At 30.2% G+C, this 27,996-nt stretch overlaps 1 protein-coding gene across 7 annotated transcripts; it reads left to right on the top strand.

The window, feature by feature from the left end:
- The first annotated feature begins 50 nt into the window (after positions 1-50).
- On the top strand, positions 51-27,318 carry LOC142222146 (transmembrane protein 245). Of its 7 annotated transcripts, none has more exons than XM_075292116.1 (9): positions 55-541; positions 5,136-5,751; positions 5,812-6,429; positions 6,492-7,029; positions 13,024-13,214; positions 13,292-13,701; positions 13,775-13,927; positions 19,491-19,520; positions 26,690-27,318. In XM_075292116.1, exons 2-9 carry the CDS (start codon positions 5,233-5,235, stop codon positions 27,243-27,245), a joined length of 3,015 nt encoding a protein of 1,004 aa, XP_075148231.1. In that variant the 5' UTR covers positions 55-541; positions 5,136-5,232; the 3' UTR covers positions 27,246-27,318. The 7 variants fall into 7 exon arrangements, with proteins under 7 accessions (XP_075148236.1, XP_075148231.1, XP_075148229.1 ...); XM_075292114.1 differs by having other exon boundaries at positions 13,012-13,214; XM_075292117.1 differs by having other exon boundaries at positions 56-541; positions 13,036-13,214.
- Positions 27,319-27,996: the final 678 nt, after the last annotated feature.

Below are 27,996 nucleotides of genomic sequence, written 5' to 3'. Positions count from 1 at the left end.
CAACACTGCGGCGAGAAAGTCAAGTGGTAGAAGTAAACAAAAATATCTAACATCGTTCTTGTAAACAAACTTCAACTCAGTCCATATGGCAATTCCAAACAAATTAGTATTGTTCTAAATTTTTTGCATTGATAATTGTTTGTTGGTGAACAAATCGAAATATCAATAATTGGTTGTTGAGAAATCGGAAATATGGAATAAATTATCTTCACAGAATACATTTCTGGATTTCTTGTTTGTGTGCCAATAGTAATATATACCCCCAAATCAACTGGAGGAGACGTCATTCAATGACGTCATGTGTACATTCCAAAATACAGAAAGAAATTTTGTATCTAAATATAAAGAATTGTGTGTGACGAAACATTCATTCTGAAGAATCATTCTTATTTGTGTGGTAGTGGTTATAGAAATTAGAAAGATTTTCATTGGAAGAAAGAGTTAAAATCGGTTTTCTTTAATGAGCAATTGGATGACCTGTTGGCAAAAAAAATATGATACGTTCCCTTCATGTTCTTAAGGCGTGAGCTAAAAAATTGCGGTGAGTTCCGATATGGAGTTTCCAACAACACATTATTATTAGAAAAATTTGGGTGTGGTGTAAAGTTCAGAAGCATTGATTTTTCTAGCAATATTTTGTCATATATATTAGCTCCTGAGGCAGCAACTATCATACGTGACACAAGAAACCAATTTGTATTTAACTTTTATTCATACAGCTGTTAACCAAGATATTTTATTTTCTTAAACTGTGATGTTGAAAATATTTGAGATACACTTTCGAAGTTTATAAAGCGAAGTTTACTACAAAGTGCTTAATGTAAATTCAGTCCTTTCTTCCTCTTAAAAATTGAGACGTTCTAGATAAAAACCAGTTGGTAATTGTAGTTATGTATGCAAAATAATACATAGTTGAATCTACTTATGATAACTCAACAGAATTAAATTAAGTTTATTCTCAAGAATATGTGTAGACTATTTCAAATGACGAAAGATTGAAAGACTCGAGTTTGATTTGTGACCATATCACAAAATACACATATTATTGATATGGCCATAATACGGAGATCAAACTTTGGTCATTTGAAATAGTCGAGACATTTTCTTGAGAATAAACTTCATTTAATTCTGTGTAAAGCAGATTGGGAAAGCATTATGGGAATCATTCAATATAATAAACAAGTATATACAGCACTAAGTTCGGCCGGGCCGAATCTTAAATACCCACCACCATGAACCAAATATTAGGGTTTCCTTTGAAATTTCAGGAGGACTTGAGGACACTTCCCGAAGATAAATTTAAAGATTTCACCTATGAGGACAATATCAGATACTGGATTTATAAGAAACATTTTTGTTTGAGTTTTAGAGGAATCATTAACATCTCTTGTAAGTGTGCAAGAAAATTATAAAATAACGTCTTGATTTGAAATCTTAAATCTGTAGAAGAAAAATCTGGAAATTTTACATTGAGTTTCAAGCAATTTTCATGATCAGTGCGCCTTCTACACCCTCAAGAAGTGAAGTCGGTCTATATGGAGGCATTACCAAATGGACCGATAAAAACTTAATCCGATATACGTTTTTGTGATCCTAAAATACAAGAATATTAACAATTTCAGGCAAATCAGATAAAAACTACGGTTTCTAGAAACCCAAGGAGTTAAATCGGGAGATCGTTCTTATGAGGGCTATACTAAAATATGGACCGATTCTCACCGTTTTCGGCACACCTATTTATGACCCGAAAATACCTCTAGATTTCCAATTTCAGGCAAATAGGATAAAAACTTCGAATTCTAAAAGCCCAAGAAGTGAAATCGGGAAATCGGTCTATATGGGGGCTATACCAAAACATGGACCGATACTCACCATTTTTGGCACACCTCTTTATGGTCATAAAATACCTCTAGATCTCCAATTTCAGACAAATTGGATAAAAACTATGGTTTCTATAAGCCCAAGACCCCAAATCGGGAGGTCGTTTTATATGGGAACCATACCAAACCACGGACCGATACTCACAATTTTTGGCACACGTATTTGTGGTCCTACAATACCTCTAGATTTCCAATTTCAGGTAAATTGAATAAGAACTGCGGTTTCTATAAGCCCAAGAAGTAAAATCGGGAGATCGGTCTATATGGAGGCTATACCAAAACATGGACCGATACTCACCATTTTTGGCACACCTCTTTATGGTCATAAAATACCTCTAGATTTCAAATTTCAGGCAAATTGGATAAAAACTATGATTTCTATAAGCCCATGACCCCAAATCGGGAGGTCGGTTTATATGGGGACTATATCAAAACCTGGACCGATAGAGCCCATCTTCGAACTTGACCTGCCTGCAGACAAAAGACAAAATTTCAGCACGATTGCTTCATTATTGAAGACTGTAGCGTGATTACAACAGGCAGACAGACAGACATACGGACAGACGAACATAGTTATATCGTCTTAGAATTTCTCCCTGATCAAGAATATATATACTTTATATAGTCGGAAATCGATATTTCGATGTGTTACAAACGGAATGACAAACTTATTATACCCCCGTCACCATTCTATGGTGGTGGGTATAAAAAGCGAAAAACTGGCCGTCATATATTGGTAACGAATAAGCTGTAGAGAAGTTTTCAAAGGCAACCCATAGCTTAAGAAAATTTCACAGTCATTGGGGTCTAAGCAAATCACTATCTTGTGCATAGGCATGCATACTCGGGAAAGGAATGATCGATTTTCTCTATCTAGAACACTGTAACCGCAGTGGTGAACAGTGACCACGTTTATTAACGTTGGTTTTGGGGTCCGATTACCATAGCAAATCAGAATAGTTTTGGTAGATGAAGCAAGTGCCATCTATTTATAAATTTTATTCTACTAATGGTTGACTTGAGTCCCATCTGTATTTCTCTCCCCACATTTGCACTTGCCTTGCCAAAATCATGGGACTCCGCCAGATAACACTGGTCGCAAGAGATCACTATATTCTCGGCGTTAAATTGTGTCAATGTGTAGTAGGACTTTAATAGTTTCCAATCGCATTAATTGACAATAAACACTGCTATATCGAAGTCGAGCTCAATCGAAATGAATACATTTGGCCCAAACCTAAAATGATGTTCGGCAAAAAGGGCAATATTCGGACGAAAACGAAGCCGATTTTATTTTAATACTATCATTTCTAACCCGCTTGTCAGAAACTCACAACGATAGTTGACGAAAAACTAGCATTGCTCGTTACCTTGATACTGGTAATGTTGCATCTTTTCCAAATAGTGGACAAAAAACGAAAACAGCATCAAAAATGACCGCACTTGATCGAAAACCACTCCTCAGTGGTAGAAAACTGAAAAATGTAACATACATGAAAAAATGGGCTTAAACCAAAGTTTTTGAAGTTTTAAAAAGTGCAAGTGCTTACCTATGCAAGATTTTATAGCCTGATAGAAATAAAATTTTGACTAAATTTTCTTATAGAAACCAAATTTTGTAAAAATTTTCTATAGAAAGAAAATTTTGACACAATTTTCCAGAGAAATAAAATTTTGACAAAATTTTCTATAGAAATAAAATTTTGGCACAATTTTCTATAAAAATTAAATTTAAAAAAATTTTCTATAGAAAGAAAATTTTGTCAAAATTTTCTATAGAAATTAAATTTTGAAAAAATTTTCTATAGAAATTATATTTTGAAAAAATTTTCTATAGAAAGAAAATTTTGTAAAAATTTTCTATAGAAAGAAAATTATTTATTTATTTATTACAAGATTTACAATCATAATAAATTATGAAAATAAATATACAAAAAAAGTTAGGTGCTAACAACAAATGTTTTTGATCTATAGAAAGAAAATTTTGTCAAAATTTTCCAGAGAAACAAAATGTTGACAAAATTTTCTATAGAAATAAAATTTTGTCACAATTTTCTATAGAAAGAAAATTTAGCCAAATTTTCTATTGAAATAAAATTTTGAAAAAATTTTCTATAGAAAATTTACTATAGAAATAAAAAAATTTGTAAATAAATGTACAAAAAAGTTAGGTGCTAACAACAAAGGTTTTTGATCTATAGAAAGAAAATTTTGACAAAATTTTCCTGAGAAAGAAATTTTGTCAAAATTTTCCAGAGAAAGAAAATTTTGACAAAATTGTCTATAGAAATAAAATTTTGTCACAACTTTCTATAGAAAGAAAATTTAGTCAAAATTTTCTATTGAAATAAAATTTTGAAAAAATTTTCCAGAGAAATAAAATTTTGACAAAATTTTCTGTAGAAATTAAATTTTGAAAAAAAAATCTGCAGCATTTTAGAGAGGAAGGTCGATACTAAAAATTCCTAAAGTGTCGAACATCTAAAGACGGCGCATTTTGGTTTAGGTTTTTTATTTTCATTGTAAAATTGCAATGAAACACTTCCAAATAGGTACAACGTACAATTGAATTAAAAAAATCAAATTGTTCAATTTTTATAAATTCTGGAATTAATTTTTTCATTACCATAAATTTAGATTTTACTTTCAAAAGTATGTGTTTTTATGAATAACAGGTTTCATAAAAACACGTAATTTTGAAAGTCAGTTATTTGTTTCAAAAAACACCGTCCACCAGTATTGGAAAAGTTCCAGTTTTTTTTAAAGCGAGAAAATCCGACTTTAATCAAGACCTAAACCATCGTATAGGCTTTAACATCTTTTTAGGTCTATTGGATTAATTTCACTCCAGTGATAAAAATAAAATAAACCTCAAGTTCTATATTTAAAATGTGAATATAAAAGTCAAAAAGTCGGAAGTCGACAGTTTGTCACTAGTATTTTAGTATTTACGATCAAGTAAAGAATGTCTATGCTTTTGGCCTTTTGCACTTGTTGTTTATGGGTTTGAGATAAAGAAAAGGATCAATTTTTTAATTCAAAGTTTAAATCGATTCCCAAGGTACATTATTTTGCCCTGATCGATTGTTGCTTAGTATTTAGTTATTACGATTAATAACAATGCTTTATTTTTATCTTCCTGACTTTTTACCAATGGCACTACAAAAATTTAATTGACAATTTTTTATGTCTCACATTATTTTGAAATTTTATTTTCCATTTTTTTTGATATAAATAATTTAATATTATTTGCAGTTATTCACCAATACTCGAACTCCTAAAACTGTATATACTCTCTATTTGTGATAATTCTTGTGAGAGCGTGGCCTAGCTGATTTAAATTCACTAAACAATGCATCGCTCCGATTCCATTAGAAGGGATCGTTCCTTCGACAGTGTACTCAATAGGATAATGCGAATTCGTTCGCAAAATCACGAAAGCTTTAAAGCGGCTATGTACAATTTTCTAATAGCTGCCGGTATAGCAGCATTTGTGGCCGTATGTTTTATATTGGGACCATTTGTTCGACCATTATTATGGGCATTTCTCATGGGAGCCGTTTTATTTCCGTTCAAAAGAAAACTTGCCCAATTGCTTAATAGATGGTTTGAGAAACTCGAAGAACGTGACTCGAATGTTTTCGTATCGCTATGTTTGGCTCCCTTAGAGGCCACTGAGAGTTGTGGAAGCTTTTTCGTGAATTGGCTGAAAGAACACTGGCAAGTTATAACAGCCGGAGTGGGCATAGCAACATGTATAAAACTCTTAGTTTTATATGCTCCTAAAGGATTCCTCTGTGCCGTATGGCGTTTGGTAATATTTTCCCATTCAATATTTGTTACCCTGATTGGATTTTTAAATATATATATGGTAAGTAATCAGTATAAAGGGAGAAAAGAGAAAAAATTCATATCATGTTTCCTATTTCAGTTGGTGGCCATAATAGCAATTTACTTAACATCCGTCTACTTCTTTTGGAAACCTGAGAATAGTAATAGATTTGTTATAGCCGGTCAATCTTTGTGGATAGCCATTGTCAGTTATGGTTGTAGTTTTCTGGGCGCGTTACAAGTACCTGCATTTTTACTCGTAATGATTTATGTTGGATCCTCCATTATTTACCATTTGCAAAATACCGAGGAGTCCAGCTCATTGGTCGATAAGCTAAAGAAACTTTTGGATAAAACCGATTTTGAAAAGGCTATCAATTCCTTGAGCTGCGTAAGTAAGAAACCTAGCTTACATTCAGACATAGAAGATGTGTCATTCAGTGAGACAATGGATTCTATGGAAACTTTGGAAGCTTATGATGAACATGCCGATGAAAAAGAAGGCGTCGAAGGAGATGGAGAAGATACCCATCAAAGTGGAACGTATTTTAAATATTTATTTTATGCTTGCTTGGCCACATTTCTATATCGCAATGTTTGGATGTTTATATTGGCTGTTATTCCCATGTTTATGCATTTGTTATATCAATTGGGTAAATATACAGGATTCACAGATTTTGTGACGGCAAAACTAAATGATATCTATACCAGTATTAAGGTATTTTTTCTTTAAAGTAGATAATTTTGTAAATGAAAATAAAATCTATTTTTTTGTTTTAGTCATGGGCTATAGATCATCACTCGGCTGTGTTACCCTTATGCCTTCCTGGTTTATTGGAAATGAATTATAAAATTAATGGTATAGTCCGTAATGGCTTGAAATCATCAGTGGACTTGGTTACATCAATTCTAATGATAATTCTTATGATCTTGCTTATTGTATTCCTTGGTGTGTTCTTTTGTGTAAACATCTATTCGGAGACTATTGAAGTGGCCTATTTGGGAAAAGATCTTATTAACAAAACCATTACCGATAGGCCAGAACTTATTGATATTCTACCAGCCAATATACAATCAACATTAGACGATGCTCTTGATAATGCTCATCATTATGGTCGCCGTAAAATTGAAACCTATATTGATGATTGGTTGGCAGATGCCGACGCTGTTCACGCCACTAAATTAAAAGAGCAAATATTAGATGTTTGGGATCGTTTAATACAATACTGGATAGATTTTAATAAATCAGATTCGTATGGACCGCGTGTACCGACGGAAGCTTTGAAAACTACATTTGGAGAAATTGTTGACAATCCTGGTAAGTCGATGTTTTTATTTTTCATTTTAATTTTGGGGCTTTGGTTTTAATGTTTGTCTTTTGATTTCATTAAGTAAATTCATTATTTTTTTATTTGTTACATACACTCACATACACAAACTCAACACATTGTGAACACAATTACTAATTATTATACATATGAACAAAAAAAGCCTAAATCATTGACGCTATTTGTATATTGCCATTGTTATTTACCCATAACCATTACCCATGCATTACTCACAAAGGGGGAGCTTATATTGGGTATTCGGAAAAGTCTTTTCGTATTCCTAAAAAAAACTTTTGCAATTTTTCTGGTTACTCGGTGAAAAACTAGGTGATCTTTGAAGATTTCTCTTAAAGCCGATCTACTTTCATTAATGGAATTCTGTATTGACGGAAATAAATGTTAGTCCGAAAGTGGCTGCTTCCCAGCAAAGCCCTCTCAGTTTTTGCCTGATAGAAGACGAAGCCCTTTCTGTTGATCAGTTCTGATCGTTTTTTTTCGATTACTTCAATCTAAAGTGATTCCCACCAATATTTAGCATAATCTGACCTTTCTTTCAGAACGGAAGCCGGATGTAAATTTTACAAATTTCATTCTTTTTACTTGAAAAAATTAAAATATATCGAATTTCTTTATTATTTGTACATATTTTTGAACAACTGTAACCTTTCTTAACTTCTCCAAATTTATTTATTTTTGTTAAATGAAGTTTGAAATCCTATCTTAGCCACGGTTGTCACTCTTGCCAAAAATAATTTACAAAAATTTGGAGAAAAGTCTACAAAAAAAAAACTACCAAACAAGAAAATGTTCTCTAGAAAATTTTGTCAAAATTTTATTTCCATAGAAAATTTTTTAAAAATTTTATTTCTATAGAAAATTTTGTCAAACTTTTATTTCTATTGAAAATTTTGTCAAAGTTAAATTCTATCGAAAAATGTTCTCAAAATCTTATTTCAATGAAATGTTTTATTTCTATAGAAAATTTTCTCAAATTTTATTACTGTGGAAAATTTTGTCAAAGTGTTATTTCTGTAGAAGATTTTGTCAATTTTTTTCTGTAGAAAATTTTGTCAAAATTGTATTTCTGAAGAAAATTTTGTCAAAATTTTATTTCTGTAGAAAATTTTATCAAAATTTTATTTCTATAGAAAATTTTGTCAAAATTTTATTTCTATAGAAAATTTTGTCAAAATTTTATTTCTATAGAATATTTTGTTAAATTTTTATTTCTATAGAAAATTTTGTCAAAATGTTATTCCTACAGAACATTTTGCCAACATTTTATTTCTATAGAACATTTTGTCAAAATTTTATTTCTGTAGAAAATTTTATTTCTATAGAAAATTTTATTAAAATGTTATTTCTGTGGAAAATTTTGTCAAAATTTTATATCTGTAGAAAATTTTGTCAATTTTTTTTCTGTAGAAAATTTTGTCAAAATTTTATTTCTATAGAAAATTTTGTTAACATTTTATTTCTATAGAAAATTTTGTCAAAATTTTATTTCTATAGAAAATTTTGTCAAAATTTTATTTCTGTAGAAAATTTTGCCAAAATTGTATTTCTATAGAAAATTTTGTTAACATTTTATTTCTATAGAAAATTTTGTCAAAATTTTATTTCTGTAGAAATTTTTGTCAAAATTTTATTTCTACAAAAATTTTGTCAAAATTTTATTCTATAGATATTTTGTCAAAGTTTTATTGATATAGAAAATGTTGTCAAAATTTTATTTCTATAGAAATTTTGTCAAAATTTTATTTCTATAGAAAATGTTGTCAAAATTTTATTTCTATAGAAAATTTTGACAAAATTTTATTTCTATAAAAATTTTGACAAAATTTTATTTCTATAAAAATTTTTATTTCTATAGAAAATTTTGACAAAATTTTATTTCTATAAAAATTTTGACAAAATTTTATTTCTATAAAAATTTTGACAAAATTTTATTTCTATAGAGAATTTTGTCAAAATTTTATTTCTATATAAAATTTTGTCAAAATTTTATTTCTATAGAAATTTTTTTCAAAATTTTATTTCTATAAAAATTTTTATTTCTATAGAAAATTTTGACAAAATTTTATTTCTATAAAAATTTTGACAAAATTTTATTTCTATAAAAATTTTGACAAAATTTTATTTCTATAGAGAATTTTTCAATTGATAATTGTTGATAAAAACGAGCTCGAGGTCTTTTTTATCAACAATTATCAATTGGAAAATCTATATACAGGTCGAATATAATAAAAACATCCATAATATAATAGAGAATATTGTCAAAATTTTATTTCTATAGAAAATTTTGTCAAAATTTTATTTCTATAGAAATTTTTTTCAAAATTTTATTTGTACAGAAAATTTTGTCAAAATTTTATTTTTATAAAAAATTTTGTCAAAATCTTATTTCTATACTAAATTTTGTCAAAATTTTATTTGTATAGACATTTTTTTCAAAATGTTATTTGTTAGAAAATTTTGTCAAAATTTTATTTCTATAGAAAAGTTTGTCAAAATGTTATCTCTATAGAAAATTTTGTCAAAATTTTATTTCTATAGAAAATTTTGTCAAAATTTTATTTCTATAGAAAATTTTGTCAAAATTTTATTTCTATAGAAAATTTTGTCAAAATTTTATTTCTATAGAAAATTTTGTCAAAATTTTATTTCTATAGAAAATTTTGTCAAAATTTTATTTCTATAGAAAATTTTGTCAAAATTTTATTTCTATAGAAAATTTTGTCAAAATTTTATTTCTATAGAAAATTTTGTCAAAATTTTATTTCTATAGAAATTTTTTGAAGGTGAATATTTTGCAAAGTCTACAAGAATATCAAGAATTCTACCAATCTACCAAACAGTAAAAATATCGACCATTATTGGTAGAATTCTACCAACTGTGGCAGCCGTGACCATGACTGGAGATAGACGACACCAATTCACAAAATACGAATTGACATTTTCAACTACCCAACATCATGCAAGCATCGAATTCAACACAAAATTATCATTCATATAGAATCTAAGATCGAGATAGTAGAATGGATTTGTGGGCATATCTCAAGGAGAGATATTTTAGTTGAATTTGTGTTGTATATGTTCCAAATTGGGTTGTATTTTATGTACCGCAGTACCAACATTTTATTTGAACATTTTTGATCGTAATGAATCAACAAGGAAAAACAAAAAAATCACTAGTGCCCACAACAAACCGGAAAAATATTTACTTACCGAAATATTGAGAAACTAATAGAAGATTGTATTTTTTTGATAATAATGAGAAACATTTTTTAATGTTGCCTAATTTTACTTTTTGTACATGTGGATACCTTGTTGATAGATATTTGGAATCCGTTTATCTTTAAGAGTCACATTTCGATTTTCTTATATTTTTTTAATATAGCCCCTAAATTATTCGGTATTCATGAGCATCTAGAATTCCCAATTTGTATTAGATGTGCTCCGTCTGAAGTCTTTTCATATAAATTAAATTATTTATTAGTTCAAACAATTCGTAATACACACAGATATTTTTTTGTAATTCAATCACGAATTTAATTTATCCAATTAATTTTTTAATTGAAATGTATTCAATCACGGAAATGATAGTATCAATAAAAAATTAATTGTTCCAGTTAATTGATACTATTAATTTTTCTGATTGATTTTTGTTTTAATTAAAAAAAATTATGTTGAACCAATTAATTTTTTAATTGAATATTTTTAAAACTCAATTAAGACTTTCATTGGAAAAAATTTCGTGAAATTGTTTCTTTGTACAATGCGCCCATATATACTAAATGTTTTTATACCCAGCATCATAGAATGGTGATGGGAGTTGTAATAAGTTTGCATTCCGTTTGTAACCCATCGAAATATCGATTTCCGACTATATATCCGATATAAAGTATATATATATTCTTGATAAGGGAGAAATTCTAAGAAGATATAACCATGTTCATCCGTCTTTCTATCAGTTGTAATCGCGCTACAGCATTCAATAATGGCGATATCGTCCTGAAATTTGGCATAGATTCGTTGTCAAGTTCGAAGATTGGCTATATCGGTCCAGGTTCATGACCTCCCGATTTGGGGTCTTGGGCTTATAGAAACAGTGGTTTTTATTCGATTTGCCTGGAATTGAAAATCTGTAGGTATCTTAGGACCATAAAGAGGTGTACCGAATATGGTGTGTATCGGTCCACGTTTTGGTATAGCCCCCATATAAACCAATCTCGCAATTTAACTTCTTGGGCTTCTAGAAATCATAGTTTGTGGCAAGTTGCTTGAAATTAGAAATCTAAAGGTTTTATAGGACCACAAATATGTGTGCCGAATATGGCGTGTATCGGTCCATGTTTTAGTATAGCCCCTATATAGACCGATATCCCGATATTACTTCTTGAGCTTCTGGATTTTTTATCCAATTTGTCTGAAATTTGAAAGAGTGTTTTTTTAGGACCGTAAAGAGGTGTGGAAAAAATGGTTTGCATCGGTCCATGTTTTGGTATAGCACCCCCCCCCCCTATATAGACCGATCTTCCGATTTTACTTATTGGGTTTTTAGAATCCATAGTTTTTATTCGATTTGCCTGAAATTCGAAATCAAGAGGTATTTTAGGACCAATAAGAGGTGTGACGAATATGGTGTGTATCGGCCCATGTTTTGGTAAAGCCCCCATATAGACAGATATCTCGATATTACTTCTTGGTATTCTGAAAACCGTAGTTTTTATCCAATTTGTCTGAAATTTGAAATCGAGTGGTGTTTTGGACCGTAAATAGGTATGCAGAAAATGGTGTACATCGATCCATGTTTTTGGCATAGCCCCCATATGACCGATCTCCTGATTTAACTCCTTGGGCTTCGAGGAACCGTAGTGTTTATCCGACTTACCTGGAGTTGTAAATATACTGGTATGTTAGGCCCACAAAAACCTGCATCAGATTTAACTTTTATCGGTCCATTTGGTAAGGCCTCCATATAGACCGATTTCACTTCTTGAGGGTATAGAAGTCGCACTAATCAGGGAAATTGCTTGAAACTGAAAGTAACATTTTCAGATTTACCTCGTAATCATTTGAAAAAATGGGGTAAAAATCTAAAGATTTTAGATTTTAAATTAAGGAGTCGTTTCATCATATTCTTGCACACTTATACCAATAAAAATATATTCAAATAAATACCATTATGATGTCACAAGTGATTAACTTTTCTTTTATCTGTTGATGCGGATTGCTAAATTTGTCAGATGGACGAAATGTGATAATTTTCGAGGAGATTTGATAAAAAATCACATTTTCATTTACATACTTGCTATTATTTTTTGGGTTTGGTTGAAAAAATCTAGACCTAGTTTATGATGTACACAATATATTTTTGTTTCACATCCATAAGTTTTATAGATCCCATAATTAGAGAGCACCACCATAACGTACACCTATACAATGCTTTTCTATTTCGATAGGATAAAAATTTAATTGTATTCATGTCTTAGGTAAATTTACACTTTCACTCTTTTTTTGGTATCATTCATTATATTGCTCTTTATTTATAAAATTTTAATCAGACCTATAGCACTACCAGCAGCAAAATTCTTTGAAGTTTTCGTTGCTATTCTGTAAACTTTTAAAATTTTTTTAAATTTTGGTAAAATGTAATGGTGATATTCAAGTGAGTTAAGTAAACATATATCTTAAACTAACACCCAGTAAGACTATAAAACAAAACATTTTTAATACAGCCAGATAATCAGTGTATATTTTCCAAAGCAAGAATATTGAATTAATCAGGAAAGTTCAACATTTCTTTAGAGAAAAAATGTGTGTTTACTGGTGGTTATAGTTTTTTTTAGTTTTTCAAACAAAGTCCCTGTGTATACAAATTGTAAAAAAAAATCAAAAACTTGTACAAAATGTCTTCTTAACCCTGCATGTCATCATTTCTAACAAAAAGCAATGTGTTTTTAATAAAGGACATTTTAAAGAGCTAGTTTTAGTGGCGAAACAGGGTATCATTGGCTGGGCCAAAAGCAACACACAAACTATAATGGAAGTGGCCGAATCACTGTGGCATATAATACGCACTAATCTCTCTATGATAATGACATTCACTGGAGAAATATTGTCATTGGTACTATCAGGAGGACAAGCTTGCGTTGAATTTATTTTGGATATGGTGAGTAGTAGATGTAACAAGAAATTTTTTTTTAAATTATCTTCTTATGATTATCTATTTTATTCCTTCAAACAAAGATTGTTTTCTTCACGGCCTTATTCTATTTGCTGTCCAGTAGTCAAATTAAATATGCCCCTCTCCAGATTACCAAATATATTGGCGTTTCCTCATCTGGTTCAAAAATAGCAGATGCTTTGGAAAACTCTATTTCGGGTGTTCTAATTTCCATGTTCAAATGTTCATTATTTACGGGTTTGTTTACTTGGTTGGTACACACAGTGTTTGGGGCACGCATAGTTTTTCTTCCTTCGGCATTGGCGGCCATATTGTCGGCAGCACCATTTTTAGGATCCTATTGGTGTTCTTTACCAGCTTTACTTGAACTATGGTTGGCCCAGGATCGTCTTTATGCTGGAATTGTTTTATTCCTAATGCAATTCTTTGTCCCACCCTATTTCGAGGCTGCCATATATGCTGAAATGAAAGGGTGAGTTTTAATTTCTTTTTACAGTGTTTGAGCTATGAATGCTATAATTTTTACGCTTTTATATAAATTTAAGTGGCGGTCATCCTTATTTGACTGGTCTAGCAATTGCCGGGGGCATGTATTGGATAGGTTGGCAAGGTGCCATATTTGGTCCATTGATGTTGTGCTTCTTCATAGGTATATTTGAGGTTGCTGCCGTATCAATGCGTTCTAACTCCGAAATCAGGTTGGTTTACATTTAATTTTAATTTTAATTTTTTTTTAATTAAGTATACTCATCAAATATAATTCATAACACAATTCTTTTTGTCATCATTCGATTATTTGGTCCCAACAAATGTTTACTCAGTAACGAAATAATTTAGTAAACATTAAAACAGAAGCCCTGTGGAATATCCACTTACTTATAATAAAGCGACTATTTAAAAATTCCGTTCATATATTGATTGACCTTAATTTTCATATAGACCCGATAGACATATACCCGTTAACGAACTTCGTATAGATCCGTTAAAGGACTTTACAACCGAACAACGTTTACGTATATCCTCTTTCCTATGCATCCATAAGTCAGTTAGGGACTTGACTACTAACCCCAATTTTCATGAAGCTCCGTTAGTGTTACGTTAGCTAATGAACTTTTAGACCGTACCATGGACATATGTAATCTTGCCTATATCAATTAAGAACTTAACTGCTAAACATTTTTCAGTTAAAGTTAACCGGAGAGAAGTTATTTCCATTTTACTTCCTGTTAACTGCGATTTAACGGAGCTACATGAAAATGGCCGTAAAAGTGGTTCGCTTATCGGAGCCAATATCTTGACCCTAAACTAAATAAATGGTCATTTTAATAGGCATTTTAGAACTCTGCACAAATTGAAATACCATATACCAGTCACTCGAATTAGAATCAATTTGAGGTTTTCTCCCAACAAAATGTAACTGAAGCATGAAAATGCAATGCAAAGAAATAAATATGTAGTATTAAGACAAAAAAACACTCTTGGGAATCTTAGCCCACTTTGGACTCTGTTCACAAGAAAATGTTTTACACCCCGTCCGAAGGCCTTCTACACAAGAAAACAAATCTAACAAATACAATGCCATTCGGAAGAACAAAAGTGCGTTTAATTGTCACTATTGTCAAATCCCAGAAAGCAAAAATGGGACCCACTTGAAGGTAATTGGGTTTCATTTTCATTTGAAATTTTAGGGTTTATTTTAATAATACCAACGGACCCCAAAAATAAATTGAAGTTGCTCCCCAAAATACATAATAATGTGGTATCGTTGTTTTCCATATAATTTTTTATGGTCCTACTTCATTTAAGTTTTGGGGCTAATTTTTATGGGACCCATATTAACAGGGCCGTAGGAAAGATTTCGTATAAGATAGAAAACAGGACCTTAATGTTGATTTTTTTAGACAATCTTGGGGTTAATTTTCATTTGAAATTTTGGGGTTTATTTTCATAATACCAACGGACCCCAAAAAATGAAGTTTATCCCAAAAAACAAAAATTTTGTGTCGTTTTCCATATAATTTTTTATTGTCCTACTTCATTTATGTTTTGAGGCTAATTTTTATGGGACCCATATTAACAGGGACCGAAGGAAAGATTTCGTATGAGATAGGAATCAGAAACTTAATGTTGATTTTTCTACACAATCTTGGGGTTCATTTTCATGTGAAATTTTGGGTTTTATTTTCATAATACCAACGGACCCCAAAAATAAAATGAAGTTTATCCAATAAAAAAAAAACATAAAAATTTTGTGTCGTTTTCCATATAATTTTTTATTGTCCTACTTCATTTAAGTTTTGGTGCTAATTTTTATGGAATACATATTAGCAGGGCCCGAAGGAAAGATTTCGTATGAGATAAGAATCAGAACCTTAGTGTTGATTTTTCTACACAATCTTTGGGTTCATTTTCATTTGAAATTTTGGGGTATACTTTCATAATGCCATTGGACCCCTAAAATAAATTGAATTTGGTCCTCAAAAATAAATAGAAGTTACTCCCGAAAAAACATAAAAATTTGGTGTCGTTGTTTTCCATATAATTTTTTATTGTCCTACTTCATTTAGAGTTTTTGGCCTAATTTTGTTGGGACCCACATTCATACGGCCCGAAGAAACGATTTCGTATGAGATAGGAAACAGAACCTTAATGTTGATTTTTTTACACAATCTTGGTGTTCATTTCCATTTGAAATGTTGGGGTTTATTTTCATAATGCCATCGGATCCCAAAAATAAATTTAAGTTGCCTCCCAAAAAACATACAAATTTAGTGTTGTTCTTTTCCATATAATTTTTTATTGTCCTACTTCATTTAAATTTTGGGACTTATTTTGATGGGATCCATATTTATAGGGCCCGAAGGAAATATTTCGTATGAGATAGGAAACAGAACCTTAATGTTGATTTTTCTACACAATCTTTGGGTTCATTTTCATTTGAAATTTTGGGGTATACTTTCATAATGCCATTGGACCCCTAAAATAAATTGAATTTGGTCCTCAAAAATAAATTGAAGTTACTCCCGAAAAACATAAAAATTTGGTGTCGTTGTTTTCCATATAATTTTTTATTGTCCTACTTCATTTAGAGTTTTTGACCTAATTTTGTTGGGACCCACATTCATACGGCCCGAAGAAACGATTTCGTATGAGATAGGAAACAGAACCTTAATGTTGATTTTTTTATACAATCTTGGCGTTCATTTCCATTTGAAATGTTGGGGTTTATTTTCATAATACCAACGTCGTACTTCCTACTTCATTTAAGTTTTGGGGCTACTTTTGATGGGACCCTTATTAACTTACCTTAATTTTCATAGGAAAGATTTGCTATGAGATAGGAAACAGCACCTAAATGTTGTTTTTTTTAAAACGACCTTCTTTTAAGTCAATGTAGGTCCGCCTTAAAACTACATTTTATCGAGGCTTGCGATAACCTTCTCATTCGACTGAAGTTTTTGTCAAACGAATGATGTTTTTTGAAGTTTTGAAGCAAAATAAATTCGCTCGGGCCAATTCAGTCGAATACGGTGTATGGGACAGATGCTCACGTTACAATCCCCAATTTCTATAGATTTGTGCATTTGTGAGCACTTACTAGTAGTTCCAATAGGTCCATCTTTAAAGGTAGTCTCCGTATAACTCTTGATATTACTTGTTGAGTATCTATATAATGACATATTTTTATCGATCCGAATTTGTAAGATGTATTAGTGAAGAGATTTAAAAAAAAATCCTCATTCAATTTTTGGCTACTTTTTATGGAAAAACTATATTCCCTTGTTTTTAGAAGATTTGTTAATACTGAATTCATTTTCAAAAAATCCCCAAATTTCTGTAAATTTCCCATCAAGTCCCCAAGTAACATCTTTTGTCCTCATTAACGGAAAAAATCTACAATTTAGGGAGAAATTCCCAATAATGACAACACTGTATACCGAGAGCTCGATCGCAAAATTAGCTCTGTAATCGGCCAAAAATCGTTAATCAGCCACGAAGTCAAGTTGTCGATTAACCAAAATTAAAAAACAAAAAAAACTTTTTAAAAAAATATTTAATATCGAAATATTATTAACAAATAATATTTGTTCCAGTCAAAACATCCAGTACAGATAAAACGAAAAACCCAAAAACCTTCATATGAAAAAAAAACATGACTCTATGCCCGATAAAATTGAGAAGAGTAAAAAAACATTTATTTCAATATTTGAGGAGTTCTCATATCCAACATTTAAGAGCAGCGTCAAAAAAATATTTAAGCGCTCCGCGAACAAGTGTGGCCACGGCCAATTGATGAGAGTAGCAGGTCGTCTCTTTTCGAAATAAGATCGAGTTTGCATGGAGAAAATGTACAAAAAAAAACTTTTTTGTCATTGTAATAGGGTATGTTCCGATTAGAGGTGTGCACGTGACTCGAAATTGTCGTGACTCACGCTGACGACAACGGCGTGAGTGTGCGTGATTAACCAACCAAATGGCGTGTGTGAGCGTGAGTCACGAAAATAATATCGTCGAGAGTGTGCGTGAGTAACGAATTTCGGAAAAACACGCTCACGAAAATAATCCCGCTTACGAATATAAAATGCTTACGAGTTGAATTCATTTATAATTTTAGTGACATCCTAGGTGTTAAGAGTTTTATAACGCTCTCGATTTTATATATATATATATATATATATATATATATATATATATATATATATATATATATATATATATATATATATATATATATATATATATATATAGGTAAATTACTCATAGAATTATTCGTGAGTCACGATGTTTTTCGTGAGTCAAGACATTTTTCGTGAGTCACGACATTTAAAAAATTTTCGTGCGAGAGTACAAATTTTCTTTTCGTGAACGTGCCTGAGCGTGAGTCCTACCAAAAAATATCGTGCGTGATTGTGCGTGAATAAGATTTCTCCGTCGTGAATGTGCGTGAGCTTGAGCAAATTATTACTCACGTTCACCAATGTGGAATCACAATGGACTGAATAGTCTAAGTGAGCCTGATACTAGAGGTGTGCACGTGACACGAAATTGTCGTGACTCACGAAAATTTTCGTGATTCGTGAGTCACGCTCATGACAACAGCGTGAGTGTGCGTGATTAACAAACCAAAATGTCGTGCGTGAGCGTGAGTCACGAAAATAATATCTTCGTGAGTGTGCGTGAGTAACGAATTACACTCACGAACATATTCCTGCTCACCAACATAAAACGCTTAAGAGTTAAATTCAATTACAATTTTATTGACACTTCGGTAAGGTAAATTAATCATAAAATTATTCGTGAGTCACGACGTTTTCGTGCGTGAGCGTGAGTCCTACCAAAAAATATCGTGCGTGAGTATGATTTTTCAGTCGTGAGTGTGCGTGAGTAAACTTTACTCACGTGCACACCTCTAGCTGATACATCGGGCTGCCACCTAATTTTAGTAGGTTAGGCTAACCTAGCCTAACCTACTCACATGCACACCTCTAGTTCCGATATTCGGAATCGCTAATGGCAATTTTTTTTTTGATTGGCGGTATTTTCTTAACCCTAAAACGTACAAATTCAAATTTTGGCAACATAGTTCTCCTTGATAAGAAGAAATTGAATTTAAGTCCGATAGTATCTCAATTTTTCCTTTATAAGAAAACAAAATTCTTGCGATTCCGAATATCGGAACATATGGGAATATCAACACATGGACTGAAATGTTATTGTTCTCCAAACTTTAAATTTTAGGAAAATATTCGGTTTCGGCTGATTATTGTTTTTGCCGAAGATCGGTTTCGACTTCGGCAAAACAACGCGCTTCGGTCAAGCTCTAATACCCATTTTATGATTTAATATCTTGAGCATCTAAGCGACGCTTGTCCCGTGGACCTGGAATTTGAAATCTCGTGTTATTTTTACCACATACATAGTTTCGTTTTTTTTTCGAAATAAATGTCTCCCATATTGGCCGATATATTAATGGGTATCTAAACGACGTAATTTCAACAAAATTTGCACGATATTGGGAGTTCGTTTGCATTTTTTTACCAGCCTTAAATTACGCGAGAAGTTATTGGATTTTTTCATAGGGATAATAATAATGATGACAAAAAATATTGTAAAATTAATTCTATTACAAAAACATGTAACAAAAACAAATACCCTAAACTCGCATATTATCATAAAGTTTATTAAAATATCTACAGAACCCCAAAACATTAAACTCCCTAACACTAGTATTGATCATCATAAAACCTCAATTCTTTTCAGACGTAGCTCTGATGAAGATACTCGAACCACGTGAGTTTGCTTCCATAGAGATGTTGGCATCTTAAAAAACCATTCGAAACCATACATTTAAGTAGAATATAAAAATCTCCACACACTCACATACACAATTAAGCTGACACAATACGCGGGAGATATATTTAAGAAAAAAAAAAACGTTTTTTATGTGAATTAACAACATAAAAGTATTTCAGCATATTTTTAACTCCACAAATACTCTACTAATACCATGTAACAGAAAAGTATTTTAATATTCCCTGCCTTCCATTTTCGTTTAACGTTATATTTACTAATATTAAAAAGCGTACCATTTCGTCGTTTCTAATTGTTCACTTATTCTAATAATTTCGTTTGGCTTTTATTGTTTTTATTATTTAGTCTCTTTTATTGTTTTCTGAGTATGTTTTGTTTCCTTTCAGTGCACGTCGACATTCCCTTTATGACTACTACATTTACTAAATCCAAAAAAAAAAAAAACAAAAGAGATAATTATAATAACAAAATAAAAAAATAGGAATTTTTCGGCAAAAATAACAAAAAGAAAATCTTCCACAATAATGCCTTCTTGTTCTATACTATATATTGAATCAACTCTAACAAACTAATAAATTGCACTATTTACTACTCACTACACCAACGAACGATTTTCTTAAATACTATATTTTTGGTTCTTTTCTAACTTTTTCTGTAAAAAAAGAAATACTCGAATACAATTGTAGTACTTATTTAATTAAACAAAAAACATATTACAGTAGCAATAGGTAATTCTTATTACTTTACTTAAGAGATAAAATCCACTATAAGTAAGAGTAGAAAAAAATATGTATTATATATATGCATAGTGTCATGTTATTTTCGATAATCTTAGGGTCTCAATGAGAATCTAATTATTCGAGCTCCGGATTGATTTTTTCTTGGCATATTAATCGTACTTTTTGGGAAAATATATATATTCACCACAAGTGTATAGCTCGTTATACGTTTAATTAAAATACAATATAAACTTTTGACTTTTTATACAGAGAGAGTGCGACAAAGCAGTCTCCACGGTATTCGGAAATTTTGCAGTTGCATTGCTTTAACTGAACATCTAGTCATTAAACCAAGTTTGCTATAAAAATGACTATTGTTTTAAATCCGTCCAACAGCTTGAAAAACAAAAGCTAAAAATCTGTATTTATAGTAGCTATGATAATAGTTAGTATTTTTGGTAAATACCAAACCCAAACATTTCAAATTGGTGAGAGAATGATGTCGGCCATTTTTTCTGTTATAATGGATTGACCGATGCAAATTTGTATCAATAAATATACATTCCTTTAAAGCTGAAAAAAGCTTCAAATTTTTCAAATTAAAAAAAACGGTTGCCACTCGTGCCAAAAATAATTTTGTTAAAAATTTTTTTCTATAGAAAAATTTCTCAAAATTTTATTTCTATAGAAAATTTTGTCAAAATTTTATTTCTATAGAAAATTTTCTCAAAATTTTATTTCTATAGAAAATTTTGTTAAAATTTTATTTCTTTAGAAAATTTTGTCAAAATTTTACTTCTATAGAAAATTTTGTCAAAATTTTATTTCTATAGAAAATTTTGTCAAAATTTCATTTCTATAGAAAATTTTGTCAAAATTTCATTTCTATAGAAAATTTTGTCAAAATTTTATTTCTATAAAAAATTTTGTCAAATTATATTTCTATAGAAAATTTTCTCAAAATTTCATTTCTATAGAAAATTTTGTCAAAATTGTATTTATATAGATGTGAAATTTTGTCAAAATTTTATTTCTATAGAAAATTTTGTCAAAATTGTATTTCTATAGAAAATTGTCTCCAAATTTTATTTCTATAGAAAATTTTCTCCAAATTTTATTTCTATAGAAATTTTGTCAAAATTTTATTTCTATAAAAAAATTTGTCAAAATTTATTTCTATAAAAAATTTTCTCAAAAAATTTGTCAACATTTTATTTCTATAAAAAATTTTCTCAAAATTTTATTTCTAAAAAGATTTTGTCAAAATTTTATTTCTATAGAAAATTTTATTAAAATTTTATTTCTATAGAAAATTTTGTCAAAATTTTACTTCTATAGAAACTTTTGTCAAAGTTGTATTTCTATAGATATGAAATTTTGTTAAAATTGAATTTCTATAAATATGAAATTTTGTCAATTTTTTTTTTCTATAGAAATGAAATTTTGTCAAAATTTTATTTCTATAGAAAATTTTGTCAAAATTTTATTTCTATAGAAAATTTTGTCAAAATTTTATTTCTATAGAAAATTTTGTCAAAATTTTATTTCTATAGAAAATTTTGTCAAAATTTTATTTCTATAGAAATTTTGTCAAAATTTTATTTCTATAAAAAAATTTGTCAAAATTTTATTTCTATAAAAAATTTTCTCAAAAAATTTGTCAAAATTTTATTTCTATAAAAAATTTTCTCAAAATTTTATTTCTAAAAAGATTTTGTCAAAATTTTATTTCTATAGAAAATTTTATTAAAATTTTATTTCTATAGAAAATTTTGTCAAAATTTTACTTCTATAGAAAATTTTGTCAAAGTTGTATTTCTATAGAATGAAATTTTGTTAAAATTGAATTTCTATAAATATGAAATTTTGTCAATTTTTTTTTCTATAGAAATGAAATTTTGTCAAAATTTTATTTCTATAGAAAATTTTCTCAAAATTTTGTTTTTCTATAGAAAATTTTCTCAAAATTTTATTTCTTTAGAAAATTTTCTCAAAATTTTACTTATATAGAAAATTTTGTCAAAATTTTATTTCTATAGAAAATTTTGTCAAAATTTTATTTCTATAGAAAATTTTGTAAAAATTTTATTTCTATAGAAAATTTTGTCAAAATATTATTTCTATAGAAAATTTTGTCAAAATTTTATTTCTATAGAAAACATTGTCAAAATTTTATTTCTATAGAAAATTTTGTCAACATTTTGTTTCAATAGAAAATTTTGTCAAAATTTTACTTATATAGAAAATTTTGTGAAAATTTTATTTCTATAGAAAATTTTGTCAAAATTTTATTTCTATAGAAAATTTTGTCAAAATTTTATTTCTATAGACAAATTTGACAAAATTTTATTTCAACAATTACGCGGGTAATTGGTATTGTCATTTCTATGGTTTAGGCAGTTTCAATTAAAAATTAATTGGATCTTAAAAATATTAAAATTTGGTGTACGCTAGACCCTGATGTCCAAAAATATAACAGCAGACATGGATTGCTGTTTTTAGCAAACATTTTTCTATGTGTGTACTGTATACTGGATTTTATCTCATTTTTCTATTCAAATACTAATTCGCCTACAACGTACATTGTATATTGTATGTAACAATATTAGCATGAACCACAAAAAAAAAACAATAGAAGTATATATTTTCCGTTTCTTATATATGATATAATTGTTTAACCATTTAGTTACTCTACTCCTACCCTAAATATGTTTCCTTCTTTTGTTATTACATATATTCCAAAGTTTTTGTGTCATCACTACCTCGAAATAATCAATTAATTAAGCAAATTGAAAATTAGAATTGATTAAACGAAATGTATTGTTATTACATATAGGTATATTTTTACAATTACAATTTTTTTCGTTAACAAAACAATGCTTGTTAATTTCAATATATTAATAATAATACTAATAGTATTAAGGAAATAAGCAAATAAAAATTCCTTGTTTTTTACATTTTAAAGCTTTTGTTCTAACACAATTGCTAAAACGATACGAAACAGTTTACTCTTTTTTTACATGTGTTCAAGTGGTTTGTGGAATGTTTTTGTTAATTACTAGAAATCAATTTTTTTGCAGAACGTCCTGGAGATTGTTTGGTAATATATTTAATAAGCATGACTGAAAAAGTGTTGTTTTGTTTTTTTCTAATTTTGTTTTATTGAGAAATAAAATTAAAGATTAAATTTGAAATCATATAAGAAATACGCTGCTTTTTTTTGGAAGAGTCTAATATACCTTAATGACTAATTATGGAGAAATCCCTATAGCCTTATTAATGCTTATTTGCTTTAAAAAAGAAAAAAATGGGTTTCACATTTCACCTAAATTTTGACCACATTTTGGGGGGTGTCCTTATATGAAAAGTTCATTTTATCGTAATAATGTGATAAACGACTTATAAAAATTGTCCACTTTTGAGAGGGGTCCTCTTTTCAGAGTGTTCAAATTTGAGAGTTTTCACTTCAGGTTACTAATATATATTTTCCCCCATACCAAATTCACAGATGGACTGGAATGGCCTGGAATTTCTAGATTTTCTATGTCATGTCCAGTTACATGCTATTCGATAATATTTCCAGCTAAATATACTTTTGAAGTAATATTTCAATAGAAAATACTATACGTTTAGTTATTTATCTTTTTCATTCTCAATAAGAAGATTTTTGAGCACTCAATTACACCCAGAGAGAGAAAGCGTAGTAACTCAAAATTTTGAAATTTTCACTTTTCATAAAAAAAAAAACGATACACACTGTAAAATTCTTCCATTTTTTTACTATTCTTTCATTAAAAATGCCGTTATGTCTCTTCTTGTCTTAAGAGTTAATACTTTTTTACTACAGTTTATTGCCTCTACTGAAAAATAAAAAAATAGAGTTACTACCCTTTTGTTTAATAGGTGCGATATGTATTATATATAAGAACAGCATTAAACCTATTTTGCCTTTTCCTGTAAATTTAGCCAACTTTTTCCAAAAATCCAGACAGTAGGCCATTTGAATCTGGCAACCCTAGGTATAATAGAAGCCTATTATTCTAGGCTCACTTAGAATATTCAGTCCATTCTGGGGCCATATTTTCTTGGTGTCGTTACAACCCTTGCAATTCTCCCATGCAACATTTGCTATCATAACAGCCTTCTCACGCAGTAAGAGCTTACAGGTAGCCAGGAGGCGTAATAACATACCCCGTAGCTCATCCGTTTCGCAGTTCCCCGGTATGTTCCTGTGGGAAGGTACCCATATTAGGTGAATATTGTACTGTGCAGCCATCTCGTTGAGAGATTTGCGGCAGTCGATTTCCATTTTCGAGTTAAGGAACACAGGGGTTTATTGCAGGTTGACAGAGTATATATTAATGTCAACATATATTGGAACATTACTACTCAGCCAATTTGTATCCTCCTTTATTGTTAATAGTTCACTACTTTAAGTACCAAGTCTTTAGAATATACTCTACTTTACTACTTTAAGTACCAAGTCTTTAGAATATACTCCGAAACCCACGTGAGGACCGAACTGTGACCGTGCGTTTTTTCGACCACTTCGATAGCTCGCGCTAGCCGTTATTGCAGCTGACTGTTTGGTCAGTATGTCTAAGGGCAGCATGACATTAAGGGAATCTTTCTCCGTCTTACTGAATGCGCCCGGCATACACATGCACGCCATTCGTCGAACTTTATATAAGCTTGTCGAATGCTAAAGTGCCGGCTACCAGACCACAATACCATACAGCATTATAGATCCAACCACAGCAGTGTACAGCCAATGCACAATTTTTACTTTTTGCCTATTGACTTTTTGCGTGAGTACAAGTGTGTCGTGGCTTTTCGCACCGTTTCTTCAATATTCAGCTTAAAATTCAGTTTCCTGTCCAATATAACTCCCAAGTTATTTTGCACACTCACCAAAGGGAATTTCAATACCACCTAAGGAGATGGACTTAACAGTGAGAATTTTGCATTCTTTTCAGTACATGACTGGTTCTGTCTTAGCAGGATTTACCCCTAGACCATTTTCTCTCGTCCGCTTCTCAGTCATCCGGAGGGCTCTCAGTGGTTGGGAATTTTTCCTGATTGCTAGAGTCACATCATCTGCGTATGCAAACGCTTTTATCTTTTCTTTTTCTAGAGAAACTAGAAGGTTGTTTATACCAACATTCCATAGAAGAGGTTATAGAATTCCTCCTTTGGTAGTGCCTCTGTTCACATATACCTTTGTATGTTTGCTTGTCCTAATGAGGTTGCAATATGTCTCTTCGTTAGAAGTTCGTCTAAAAGCCTATGTATTCCTTGATCAATATTCAGAATTGTCAATCCATTTAATATCGAGCACGGGTGGAAGTTATTGAATGCCGCTTCAATGTCTAGAAATGCCACAATTGTGTATTCATGCAATGCGGTCTCAGTAGACGGTAGAAGGTCGTCAAAAATCAGTTGTCCCGGAAACCAACTGGTTTTGCAAGATCGTCATCAGACCAGTCCTCAGATTGCGACAAGCTTGGGCGTTAGTGAGACCAACATACACTCAATATTGCATAAATATTTGACCGTCATTTTTTAGCGTTGTATCCCAAAGAAATACTCCAAAAATACGATGGTGGTGCTTCGAAACACTTCTATGACATAGGTTCGACCCCTGAAACAAACATGTTACATGTATACCAACAGTTATTAGGTCCGCTGGAATATGGAAGATAGTTTTTAGACTTGTCAAATCAACCGTTTCCTAGTCAGAGGTTAATATTATAATGTATGAACTAGCTTCTAATTAAGGTAATCATTTTAAGAAGAAGAATTTTAAGAAGTTGGGATCTGTACGAAAGAGGGTACATAAACCGTATACACTGAAACCTCTCAAACATAGACACTCTGAAAAATGAACACCTCTCAAAAGTGGACAACTTTCGTGGAACGATTTCTAGGCGACCGTCTGTGTCCACTTCTTAGACGTTTCACAGCATACTTGTACTTATTAAAAAAAAAAACAACGTTTTGGATAACTTTGTTGACAAGAATACAGCACTGATTTAAGGGGGTAAATTATCTTGGAACGAAGTAATGTTATAAAGTCCATGTTTTTCCAAAAGACAAAATATTAAAAAATCATCTATTCGAAAAAAATGCAAAAAAGTCTAAAATCTTTTTTAGAGTACGATTACACTAAATCAACGTTTTACTAGACGGATATTCGAAATGATTTTCTTTATAAAAAATCGCTAACAGCGGCATGAAATGCAAGCACTAATAGTTAAAATTTTTAATTTGGGGTTTATTGTTGTCAAATATTTTCCCAGTGTTAACGAGGTCTCCATAAACCGTCCCTTTTTAAGGATTCTCCGTATACCTACGAATCTCTATGTATAGAGACAATAAAATCTATTGTTCTTAACTAATAATAATAATATCTCATTTTAAAATTAACAGCCAGGAAGATGTTGTCGATGCTATTGTGAAAATACAAAGTAATAATCAAAATTTGAAAAAGGATGGTCCAACAAAATCAGTACGATTGGCAGTGGACGCTCCATCAAATGAAAAACTAAGCAGCCACAAAGATACTCAAGGAGCTCTCAAGAAATGTGAAGATATTGGGAAATCCGATGAAAATTCCAAACCCTTAAAAGAAGAATTAAGTGTGGCGAAAAGCTTAATGACTGAAATGTCGAAAGGAGAAAATACACTCAAGGCTAAAGAAGAATCGAAAACAAGACTGAAAAATAAGCCAGAAGAAGAAATGGAAATTATTGAGAAAGATATCATCAGCAATGACGTAGAAAAACCGATCGATGATTTGAAATCGATAGCACAATCTACCTTGCCGAATGACGATAATATGACGAAAAATGCGATTGACCATGCAGATTCTATCGTTATTCCTCACGATAGTTGTATACATGAAAGTGCTCTAAACGAACCACTTTTGATACCTCAAGGATCACGAGTGGAATTAAAAATTGTAACTACCACAATATTGCCTTAAAGAAATTTAGTATATTTTTTCCTTTAGTAAATGTCTGTATAAAATAAAATAAATAAAGTACTTTGATATAAAATATTTTACTTATTTATAGTCTACAGGGAAAATAAGCAAAATTTTCAGACCAATTTTCGAGAAAATTGATTTAATACTGAATTCGACTTCGTTTTGCTAATTGGATGTTTATCATATTTATGAGTCTTCATAAGCAAATAAATAAAACGTTTTGAAATGGGTGCAACTGCGTTTTTGTTACGAGGGTTGCTTTTCATATTTTCGGATTGGGCACACGGTTGCCACTCGAGTCAAAAATAATTTACCACATTTAGAAGAACATTTTACCAAAAACTACCAAACCAAAAAGTCTTGTTTAGCAAAATTTTATTTCTATAGAAAATTTTGTCAAAATTTTATTTCTATAGAAAATTTTATCAAAATTTTATTTCTATAGACAAATTTGTCAAAATTTTATTGCTATAGAAAAATTTGTCAAAATTTTATTTCTATAGAAAATTTTGTTATTTCTATAGAAAATTTGGTCAAACTTTTATTTCTATAGAAATTTTGTCAATATTTTATTTCTATAGAAAATTTTGTCAAAATTTCATTTTTATAGAAAATTTTGTCAAAATTCTATTTTTATAGAAAATTTTGTCAAAATTTTAGTTTTATAGAAACTTTTGTTAAAATTTTATTTCTACAGAAAATTTTGGTAAAATTTTATTTCTATATAAAATTTTGTGAAAATTTTATT

The sequence above is a fragment of the Haematobia irritans genome, chromosome 1, assembly GCF_050003625.1.
Source record: "Haematobia irritans isolate KBUSLIRL chromosome 1, ASM5000362v1, whole genome shotgun sequence".
NCBI classification, from domain to species: domain Eukaryota; kingdom Metazoa; phylum Arthropoda; class Insecta; order Diptera; family Muscidae; genus Haematobia; species Haematobia irritans.
Note: the sequence above shows the minus strand (reverse complement) of the source record. Positions and strands in the feature narration are given on the sequence as shown.